Source organism: Lupinus angustifolius, chromosome LG16, assembly GCF_001865875.1.
Source record: "Lupinus angustifolius cultivar Tanjil chromosome LG16, LupAngTanjil_v1.0, whole genome shotgun sequence".
In the NCBI taxonomy this organism is placed as follows: Eukaryota; Viridiplantae; Streptophyta; class Magnoliopsida; order Fabales; family Fabaceae; genus Lupinus; species Lupinus angustifolius.
This window is the reverse complement of record NC_032024.1, coordinates 5923925-5936476: the sequence shown is the minus strand read 5'-3', so window position 1 is coordinate 5936476 and position 12552 is coordinate 5923925. Positions and strand designations below refer to the sequence as shown.

The window sequence follows — 12552 nt, the reverse complement described above, 5'->3', positions numbered from 1 at the left end:
AAATATAGCAAGAAGGCTTTACTCTAAAACATACACCTAATACAAACTCATGCAATATGACAATGTATTAGTTTCAACACAGAAGTTAGAGAATGTAAAAACTTCACAAAAAGCATCAATACTATGCATGAACATGTGAGATGAATGATAAGAAATATATCATGAAATGCCACTCAATCCTAAAGCATAGAATTCTCTCCTTTCTAAACTCACAAATGCACTAACAACTAGATGCAACAAATATCACGAAAAATGCTCTAACTCTCTAAAAAATGCAACATGCAACTTATGAGATCAGTTATGAAAACGCAGTTTATAAAGAATCTGTTCTGAAGCCCAGTTAATCGATTAAAGCCTTGGTTAATCGATTAACGTTGTTCAAAAACGTAACTGATTCTGTTTTCCAAGTTTTTCAGTTTCAACAGCTTTTCAAACAGTTAGGTTAATCGATTAACGTATGCCTTAATCGATTAACAACATATTTTCATGTGTAATTTTAAATACAAAAACTCAAATACGTTATGCACTTAATTCATACATGTTTAACACTTAGTTTATGCCTAGAATGCACATATACATGTATTTATGTGATGCATGAACATATTATGAATGACATATCTCAAAGATGAAATGATTTAAAAGATTTATGCATATGAGACATGTATTAGGTGACCTAAGCCTTAGACTCAACTTAAACTAGTTTCTAGTCTAAGCCTAGTACCAATCAAAAGACTTAAGCATGTTGATTTATTGATGATCTTCAAGCTCTTATTAGCACAAGTTGTCCTCATCAAAACCATGACATATAAAGAGAGCTTTCCAAAGTGTTCCTCTTGACATACACACTTTCAGATACTAGTGAGCTACCTAATAGGTGACATGTACCACTAGTACTCTTCCTATCCAATTTACATCCAACAAAATCGGAATTGAAATAACCTAATAAACAAGTGTTGTACTGATTGTTGATATGACAATCCACTTGTCTCCAAGAAAGATAGTCCCTCAGAATCTCCGTAGATGGATAGCATACTGCTCGCCCATCAAAAGAAGGCGGGTATTTTAACATTCTATTTGAGAAGTAATCTTTCCATCTAATCACGTAAGTGGATGTGAAGAATGACACAATGGCAGAAATGATTTTACTAGTTCTCCTTTGATATATATCAGTGGTTCTCTTAAGAATAAAGCTATACTCATCACTAACCCCATAGGCAAAGACTATATCCTGCTGAAACTCTTCTAACACAGCCATTGCACATGAACTCATCAAGTTAAGAGCTCTCTCATCATTTGGTTTCACAAATTCATGTAAATCAGAAAACCTGTGGAAGTGGCATCCATCCAGTCGAACAACTATCCACGTGTATGGCATCAACTTGGTATCAAATTCAAAGGAATGCACATACTCTGATTTCACATTGTCAATCTCCTCTGTAAAACCACCAAGCTCCTTCAAAAGAATAGTCTGCTCATTCCAGAACCTTGTACTTGCGACTTTCTTCTTATGCACAGTGATTATCTTTCTCCTGCGCCTTCTAACCGGAGCACCATTGTCTGCGTATTTCACAATATCCTCCACCATCGTCTTCAGAACACATGACCCTTTTCGATATATCTCTTCCAGTGTATTATAGTTGATATTAAACTCATGAAATAGACATTCATTTAGGTTGGATTTCTCAGCAACCTTGAGCGAATTCCGCACTTCTGTTTCAGTCTTTCCGCGCTTAATAAGACGCCAGAAGCATTGATCATATTGATTATTCACATGGCAGATATTTTGCCTCCACAAAAGATAAGATTGGAGGACTTGTATCGTCGCGCAACTTATGACATGTCCTTGGAAAGAAGGAGCATAATGTAGTTCCTTTTGAGGGAAGAAATCACTCCATTTCGTGACGAACATGGATGAGAAAAAAGAAGTGATAATGGAAAGCACTTTGCTAGCACGCCTTTGGTAAAACTTGGAACTCTTATTGAAAACAAAAGTATACTCATCACTAAAACCATATGCAAGTACCACATCAGCATACTCTTCAAGTACGGAAACAGCACAAGAGTTCATCAATTTTAAAGCATTTAAATCATAAGGCTTTTCGAGGCGATGAAGTTGAGAAAACCTACTGAAGTTGCAGCCATTGATACAAACAAGGATTATATTCGGGAACATCACTTCATCTTCGACTTCGAAAGACTTGACATACTCGTATATGCTATTTGCCATATTCTTTCTCACAAGACTTAATTAAAATTCCAGAACCGCTTCTTCCTCGAGAAATCAGACACTGCAAATCAGAAATTGTGGCCGTGGATGTCGCCAACCACACCTGGCTGCCATTGCAGAAATCTTCCCTTGATTGGCTTGGGGTGTTTTAAGGAAGGTCATGGTTGATTACGTTACTATGAAGCTCATGGTTGTTGAATTTGTTAGTGATACTGGAATCTGTGTGTACTGAAAAAAAATTGTTGTTGATGGAGACACCAATGAGGAATTTGAGATCTGCAAAATGCACAAAACCCAAACAAAAAAACTGTCAAATTATCATATTTCTACCATTTCTTAGCCAAATTATAAAGTGGTTCCCTCAGAATGATTTTAATAACTGCAATCAATTCATAGGTCCAAGTAACAAATATTATTATTAGAGAAAAACAAATGAGAGTGGAAAACCACAAAAATAATTGGATTAACAAACGTAACTAGGAACTACGAAAGGACATTATCAATTGAAACAAATTCAACGGAAGACCCAGTATGGGAAAATTGCAATAATAAAAAAAATGCAGGTAAAGTTAGAATCTTTTTGGAAAAGGATACAGAAATGAAGTTGTGGGGAAGAAGAAGAAGACTACGAGAGTGGATCAATGAGAGATTTTGTTCTTGATAATGAAGCACACCATATACTGCTGCTGTAGAGGTGTGTGTGTGAGAGAGAAATCGCAATCGCATACAAATAAATACATAGAAGACCCAGTTTGAATACTCCCAAATACCCCTTTTTGCATAGATTTTATACTCCTTTTTATTTATGTTTATATCTATTTTTTATTCTTATAATTAAAATAATTATTTGAGTAAATTAGTTGACACAAATTATATAAATCACTCATCACTGTTTTACATTTACATGAATTATTATTTTATATTTTTATTACACTGATCATCCTTGTATGAGAAATAATTGTAATATCTTAAACAAAAAATGTGATAAATGTAATTAAGTTAAACAAAACATAATATATTTTGGAGACAAATCCAAATAATATACAAATCAATGCATCTTTTGGTATTATATATAATTTTATCTAATTAGACAATTTTCAATTTTTCATGTTCTACAAAAAAATAATTAGCGATTAGTTTGTGCCCATTTTTATATTTGTATAATTATAATTAGTTATTGATTAGTTTGTGTCCACTTTCTAAAATTATAATTAATTAAATAGTTTACTATATGTATGTTGATGTTGATTGTTATCAGAAGACAAAATATTATAGATTATGACTGAGATACAAAACATTTCATTGTCATTATATACAATTGGAATTGTTATTAAAAAATCAAAACAAAAATAAAAGAAGGCAATTATGTGGGTGTTTGTTGAGATGGGTCCACATTTAATGTTCCACTCTTTTGTATCACTTTATGTGTCAGGAGATATGATTAACTAGAAAAATATTTAATAATTACAATTTTAACTTAAATAATTCTTTTCCAAACAATTAGAAGTAATAATACATAGTAAAAAAATGTGTCTGCAAATGTGCTCCCTTGTTGAGATAGAAACAAAATGATAATCTTTATATACTCAAGGAAATGTATGTTGGTCCACGTTGTCAACCTGAGAATATTTTGAATGCCAAAGATTATTGTCTGCTCATTTTGCTCGTGGAACCTACTGACAAGATGATCTAAATGCATGACATCTTCTTTTGGGATTTTTTTTAAGGTACTCCTAGAAGTACACAAAAGAAGGGAATCTAGAGAGGGAAATTGAAAACAAAATTTGCTACTGAGCAAAAAAAGGTTACAATGGAATAACTAATGCATTATTCATAACTAACTCATCTAGATTTGCCTTCTTTTAGGGATCCTTTTAGTATTATTCATTTCATCTAAAGTGAATCATAACTTCCTCGTTTGTTCTGCTTAATCAAATTGATACCAAAAACTTCTATATTGATATTACCTAATAAGTTACTTGAACCATGTGTCAACTTAGTGTTATCAATATACTACCTGAATATGCAGGGACAACTTTGTAGTTCCAGTACTGTAGACACCGATGACTGAGATTTGAGCTTCCATGGCCGGAAAAAGTTTTGAAGGAAACACTCTATAAGAGTCATTTAAGCTTTTATGGAATTATTACATTCATTTCTAGTTCAATGCAATTTGGTAGAGGTTTGACTATGTACCATAATTCCAAAACGTATACACCATTGATAGCCGTGTAAGAGGAAAAAAATGTATCTTTTATGCACTATTTTGTATTATTCACAATTCATATTTAATTTAACCATCATTAACTTTACATGCATATTACACTATTAGTGTTATGGCTCAAGTCACCCAAAACAAAGTAAAATTCATAGCTTTAACTAACCTGAATAATGAGGGATCATATCTTTTGTCTTATAATATGCGTATTCATTTCATGTATATGTGCTTTGAGTTGTGATTGGTTGAAGAAAAATTATTTAAATTAAAATTTTAATTGTTAATTATTTTTAGAGTAAATCCTCATTTCAGTCTCTCATGTTTTTCGGGTCTTATCAATTTGGTCCCTCAAAAATTGGAAAACCTAAAACGGTCTCCAAATATTTCAAATGGTGGTCAAATTAGTTTTTTTTAGCATATTTTACAACACATGATATTGACTAATTTGACAATAAAATGACTAATTTAATCCACATGAAATTTCCAGACCATTTTGAGTTTTTCAAATTTTGAGGGATCAAATTGGTAAGGTCGAAAAACACGAGGGACTAAAAAAAGTATTTACTCTTACTTTATGATCAATTAAAGCTCATAACACATAGAATGACACATATTATGGAACATAAGATAAATCTAGAATAATGGATGGCAAAAGAAAGCAAAACATTCGGAGATTGTTTTTGTTTCTCAGAAGCTCTAAGAGTAACCATAATGGTTGTTCTTAAGATTGTTCTTAACAGAATAAAAACATGTTTACTCTATTCTTCACTGTGTCATTCTTAATATATGAATTTTGTTCTTATATAAGAAAGAGAAGAGAGAAATAAGAAAAATGATAGAGAATGAAAAAAGTAGATGTTTGATTAAGAATGAGGTAGGTTGTGAGACCCGAATAAGAATAAGAATGATGTTTGTCACTATGGAGAAAATGTAGATGTTATTCTTATTTCATGGGGAGTTGTAATAAAGTATAAAATAATATGTTGGACCCAAATAAGAATAAAAATATTGTTTTGATTGAAAATTATTTGCTTTGATTTTGTTACACAAAATTTGATAAACATAAGCAAGAAAAATAATGTTTGAAGTCTTATGTGTGAATTTCACAAATCTTGAAAAATTTCATTGAATTTTTTTAACATGCTTAAGCAAAAATTCGAAATCATGTCAATCTAATCATAAAAATTAGCCAATGTAATTCGGATGTGCTTTACTGTTTGTTTGAGGACAAACAAAGTCTTAAGTTGTGGGATTTGATAAGTGCCAAAAATACCTAATTTTCATACATTTTTCATGGCATTTATCCTACGCAAATTATGCAAAACCAACTTAATTCAACACTTTTTAGATAAATTGTCATATTTTCGTTGTATATTTTTGTCCACCTCTTTTCCAAATCTTTGTGTGAAGTTTCCAGAAAGAATGAAGAGAAGAAGAAAAATAAGAAAATAGTCAAACAAGGAGGTGTCCACATAAGCCACTATTGATGCACATATGGCAAGTTAAGTGTTTAACCACAAGCATGAACCAACAACATGAAGCTACTCACTAAGTAGTCTGGCATGGACATACAACACCGCTTAGCTGACCTAACACCAACTGATTAAGCTGCTTAGTCATGGACCAAACTCATGCTAGAGGGTTTGGTGTGCCTAGCGTGGATCAAAAAGGGGACCAGGCGGTCACGATTGCCTATAAATAGAGGCACTTTCCCACTCTTCAAAGGCATTTAATTCAATCCATTTCATATTCAATTCCACTCTACATTCTTTTTCTTCACTTCTTCACTCTAAAATTATGGTCACGATTTTAAGCTTGTTCTAGGTAAATTTTTGTAAATTTTACTTAGAATTCAAGAGGAGAAAAGGAGATGGAAAATGTGACACAAAAACATAATTTTGTAATCACATTTGGGTCCAAAATCATCTCATCCTTGGATAGATGGCTTATGCTCCTAAACATTGATTTGGATTATGGTGTAAATTTATTTCTTTTCCTCATTTGTATCATTTTTTATTTCAATTCAAGTTATTATTTTTGGGTAAGTTTTGTTTCTTTCAGAAGTTCTTAATGCAGTTTTAGCTTGATCACCCAAAACTTGATTTAAAGATCCAAAAATGCTTCTTCTTAGAGTGTTGACAAGTGAACTAAAATTATAACCTACACCTTAGTTCACTTGTCATATCAAGCATCTATTTTAAGTAACTTATGTTCAAGGCTAAATGATGTTAATGGAGCCTGAAGCAGGCTGTGACAACCTACTTCGACGAGTGTTACTTAACTATTATTTAGTATATTACATAAGGTTTGAAAATCATCTTATCATACTAGGACACTAGATGAAGGATTTAGAAATGATGTGTGGAATTAACCGAAATTATAACAATAACTTGTAATGTTTTACAAAATCATTTGAGTCTAGAAATAATTTCATGTTTCAAACCAATTTTCTCCTCAAGAATTTGCGAATATTAGTTTATGTTTCCTTGTTAATAGTTTTATGCAACATAACTAAAAAAATCATCAAAAAGTTGTTAATCATTAATTTTGCTATAATATGCATATGTAAACTTTTTATAATGCAATTCCATTTGGTTCGACAAAACCTTATACTATACTACAATTGAATCTTGAAAAGAGATATAAGTGTAATATAGTAACTTTGTATGTAGAAATAAAATTGAATCTTTAAAAGATTCATAAAAGCATAAGTTCAAACCAATTCATGGTTTGTAACTTTGTATATAGACATAAAATGCAAAGGAGTGCAATCCAATCAATAGATTGTTACTTGAGAAATAAAGAATGATGAATAATAATCTAACCACTAACATTTACTTTCTGTCATTTTCTTTCCACAACTAACCTTTACCTTATGTCATTTACTTTCTACAACTAACATTTACTTTCAATTGTTTACATTTCTGCAACTAACATTTATTTATTGATTTATTCTTTATATCAACCCTTTGAAAGAAGTGGTACGATTAACTTCTAACTTTATTCTTTTGTTAATTTTATTCTTTGATACCAACCTTTCATAAGAAATGAGATGGTTAACTTAATAAAGTGAGACCAACCTGAAAGTGCAATGTGTCAAGAAAGCACTTAAGCTTGCCTATGTTTTGATGAAGACAAATGACTTAGTGAAAGCTTAAAGACAACTCAACAAATCAACATACCAAAGATTCAAGAGCTTCATGTCTAGACTAGAGTCTTAGATGTGTCTTAGTTATTGAGTCTAGGATATGTAAACCTAGATACAAATCTCACAAAGTCTAGAAACTATCATATCATTTATATGAGACATGCCATCTAGTTTTATTATATGTTCATCCATTAATTATACATGTTATTTGTGCATTTTAGGCATAACATAAAGGTAAAACATGTATAGTTGATAAGCATAACATATAGGTAGTTTACCAATTAACATCTTAACTGAAAATATGTCAGTTAATCGATTAAGTGAAGCTTTAATCAATTAACGTGAAAACAGTTTTTAACAGTTTCGACAGATAACTAGAAAAAAAATTCAGTTACTCTCTAACAACTCATTAATCGATTAACGGGCAACATAATCGATTAACTGGGTGCAAAAGAGCTTTTCTATATAAACTGTATTTTCAACAGATTTTATATACGAATTAATACATTCATTCATTCATATTAGAATTGCTAAGTTGCATATTTTCGTATTCTTTGTATGTCATATAGGCAGAGAGAATTGCATGTGAGATTAGAGTGAGATAGCATTATGCTTAGGGATTAACATTTCATCCATTGCATATGATCAAATGTGTTCATCATTCTATCTTGTTCTTGCATGATTCTTTCATTACTGTTTAGAGATTTCTTAAGGGTAGAAATTCAATGTTTTTCACGATTCTGATCTTATACATATTCTTAGTAACTGTGAGATTTGTATAGGGTTTGTTAGGTATCAATAGCTAAAATACATCTAGATGAGGGGTTGAATAGGTGTAGCGGTCAGAGTATCCGCTTTTCGCTAACAACAAATAATGCTGAAATAACCCCAGATTAATCGATTAACAGAGAAAGAATAATCGATTAACGCAAGCAATTTAATCGATTAAAATAGCTCAGATTACACAACCAGATTCAGTCTCTTGCATGACAAGCAACTGAGATCAAAGCAAATATACAGAGCTAACATATATATCAGAGTTACAACAGTATAGTATAGAAACAAATTATTACAATTAAAACAACTATACAAAGTAATCGATTAAAGCAATAAAGAGAGAGAGGGAAAGAAAAGTGTGCAACACGATTTTTATCCTGGTTCGTTTGTGGGTCCACTTGCAAACTACATCCAGGCCTCCCGGCAGATCTAGGAGATTTTTCTTCACTATAATTGAAATAACGTTTTACAAACAATTCTTCCAATTACAACACTTAGACTCTTTCTTGAAACTAAAGAACCTTATCCCTTGGTTTGACTCCCTTCCTACCGCCCAAGAAAACCTTTCTTGCGGTGTAGCCCCAGCCAAGAACCTATTCTTTCTATCAAGATCTCTAAGCTAATGAAGATACAACACAATCTCATTTGGTGGTAAGGCACCTTGAGATTCCCAAAGTTACAACACTTTTTACAACAAAAAACATAGAGTAATCTAAAGCAATTACAATGCTCAAATTAAACAATTAAGATCTTACTCTACAACTCTAACACAGGTCTCATATAACATGATAATGCATTAGTTAAAAACAGATTTTACAGAATTGAAATCTTCCCAAAAACATCAATGAATTCATGAACATGTGAGATGAAATGATGAGAAATTAAACATGAAATGCCTCTCAATCCTAAAGCATATAATTCTCTATTTTCTAATATCACAAATGCAATGTCATATAGATGCGGCAATTAACACGAAATATGCTCTAACTTTCTTAAAATCTAACATGCAAGTTATGGCTTAAGTTCTGAAAACGCAGTTCATAAAGAATCAGTTCTGCAGCCCAGTTAATCGATTAATACTTGGTTAATCGATTAACGTGTTACAAAATTGTAACTGATTCTGTTTTCCAAGTTTTCTGTTCCAACAGCTTTTCAAAAACTTATGTTAATCGATTAAAACACACCTTAATCGATTAACTGCATATTTCCAAGTGTATTTTTAAATTGCAAAACTCAAATACGTTATGCACTTAACTTATACATGTTCAACACTAAGTTTATGCCTAGGATGCACAGATAACATGTATATATGTGATGCATGAACATATTATAAATGACATATCTCAAAACTAAAATGATTTAAAGTTTTATGCATATCAGACATGTATTGAGTCACCTAAGCCTTAGACTCAACCTAAACTAATCACTAGTCTAAGTCTAATACCAATCTTGAGACTTAAGCATGTTGATTGTTGATGATCTTCAAGCTCTTATGAAACACAAGTTGTCCTCATCAAAACCAAAACACATAGTGAGCAAGCTTTCCAAAGTGCTCCTCTTGACATGCGCACTTTCAGGGTTTATAGCTTGTTCTTTCTTGTAATATTTGAGCTATTTTGTGCTTCAATTACTCTGTTTTTTAGGTAACAAGGAAAATCGTCTCTTGGTGTCATACCACCAACAAGATCAGAGAGTCTTCACCAAATTGAGTGCCTAGGAAAATTGAGTTTAGAACATACTCTTAGCTGGGGCTGGATCTTAGGAAAGGTTTTCCTAGGCGATTGGGTAAGGTCAAACCAAGGTAGAGGTTCTGGGAATTCAAGAAGTTAGCATTCAAGGTCTTGTAATTGGAAGTGTGTATGTAAGATACATTGACTTTAATTTTAGTGAAGAAAATCTCCTAGATTAGAGGGTAGGACTGGATGTAGTTTTGTAGTGGACCGCAAAATGAACCTGTATTAAAACCTTGTTGCAGGCTGTTTCATTCCCTTATCTCTTTACTGTTTTAAGTAGCCTTTAATTTCCTATTGTAGCTGATATTTTGAATATAATATTACTGCCAAATAAAGATCATTTGTGTTAAAATATGTCTGCTATATCATTTCTGTATAATCTGTAATTGGTTGTGTAATTGAGTCATTCAACAACTGTAAATTATGTGTGACTTAATCCATTAAGTCTTAGCTTTAATAGATTAATTGGGTGATTTTTCAGAATAAGGCTTTGGTGCAAATAGCGGTAAGTGGGAACTACTACACCTATTCAACCTGCCCCCCTTCTAGGTGTATTCTGTCACTGATACTTAACACAGCCTTTATGGTATGGTTAAAATGAACTCGAAAAGGGAGTAAATAAATAAAGTCACCAAATAAATAAGTTGTTCAACACTCATAATTCTAATTAAATAAATAACTTGCACACTAGGAAAACCCTTTCAATGAGTGACACGTTTTGTTGTTGAGGGGGGATTTCCTAGTGGTGAAATCCGCTTTTCAACAAGGAACATCCTTGAGTTCCTTCCCACTCCTTAATCAGATAGCCTTACAATGTTCATTATTTGGGTTTTTCTCTAGCTATCCTAAAAACATCAATGTTTGCCTATTAAAGTTGCTAGCTTGTTGGGAAATTTGTATTTCTAACATTTTTTGATGGATGGTCAGGTTTTCTATCTTATAATTCAAACCATTTAACATTTTTATTAATTGTGATTTGATCCTCTAGAAATTTATTAAGGTTAGAAAGTAATTTTTTCTTGACCTTTCATTATTGTTATAAGAGTAGGATGAAAAGGAGAAGATTGTACCAGTGAAAACTATGGTGTAGGTTTCCTATTATCTTGCTCATCTTGATGTTGATGATTTAGAGTGTTGTTACTCCTCCATGAAAGGTTGGGATAGTTCTGCGTGTATGGTGGGTGAAATTGATGTCCGCTTCTCTCCTTGTAGTCATAATAATTTTGTGATTCAAGTTGTTCATTGACCCAACCTCCATGTACAGGTTCAGTGAATTGTTTGCATTCAGACCACTCATGCTCTTTTTCTCCACATCTCTCACATGTCACAGTAATAGACCCAATAGCATTAACATGATATTTTTCCAGCTTTCCAAACCTTTTAGAAAGGATCTCTAGCATGGAAATTACCTTTTCCATTTGATTTCCTGAATATTGTGCTCCAGAGTCTCTTCTTGGATGATGTCTTCTCTTATTCGCCCATTGGTGATGATTGGAAACCACATTCTCTACGATCTTTGAAGCAACATCAATTCATTTGCACACAAAGGCACCACCTGCTAAAGAATATAATAGTTAATGTGATGGAAAGTCTAGCCCACTATAGAAGTTCTGAACCAGCATCCAAGGTGGAATACCATGATGAAGGCAAACTTCAGTCAGGGCATTTAATATTTCCCAGTCCTCAACAATTGATTCCCAACATTTTGACTGAAGTTTTGGATGAGATGCATATAATGCACAATTTTGGAAGGAGGAAAATATTTTTTGAGAAAAGCCTCCTCCAAAGTTCTTCATGTTGCTTGAATTTCAGCATTTTGATTCCTTAGCCATGATTTAGCTCTGTCTCTAAGGGAATATGTGAACATGTAGGGACGAATGACATCTTCAGAAGCCTCATGGGTCCTTCCAATCTCACATAATTCCAAGAACTTATCAATATGGGCATTAGATCTTCATAAGCTCCTCCTCCAAATGGGTTTTGCATCACCATTTGGATTAGAGAAGATGGTAAAGAAAAGTTCTCTGCCTCAATATTTGGGCGGATTATTCCAAGACGTGAACTACGAGCATTAGGGGCTGCATAGTCGTGAAGTGGTTTTTCATCCCGTTCAGGCATTGTTTGTACACATGCACACCTTTATCTTGTGTTTTCTCTTTGTTGTTGGCTCCTTCTATGGAAAGTCCTTTCTAGCACAGAGTAGTAATTCGAACTTTGCATAAACCAAATGGGCAACCTGCAAAGGTACTATTGAAAGGTTATTTTGGGGGAAGAGTTGGCTTTCCCCTCTCAACAAATCGTCCTGGCAATAGTGCCAATTTGTTGAAAGCGGAAATTCCCTCAATTCTGTGTGTTTTCTTTTTATTTGATTAAGTAAGTGAACTCGGTTTTATTCATTGTTCGTCATCTCGGCTTTGTTGAAATAAATTTCAATGCCGGTATAATGGTT

At 32.7% G+C, this 12552-nt stretch overlaps 1 protein-coding gene across 1 annotated transcript in view; it reads right to left on the bottom strand.

Moving 5' to 3' along the window:
* Positions 1–2819, bottom strand: part of LOC109329221 (tRNA(His) guanylyltransferase 1-like) — a 5379-nt gene extending 2560 nt beyond the window's left edge. Inside the window, exon 1 of the mRNA XM_019562889.1 lies at positions 847–2819. Within this exon, the coding sequence (XP_019418434.1) occupies positions 847–2227 (1381 nt within the window). The 5' untranslated portion in view covers positions 2228–2819. The remainder of the gene's footprint in view (positions 1–846) is intronic.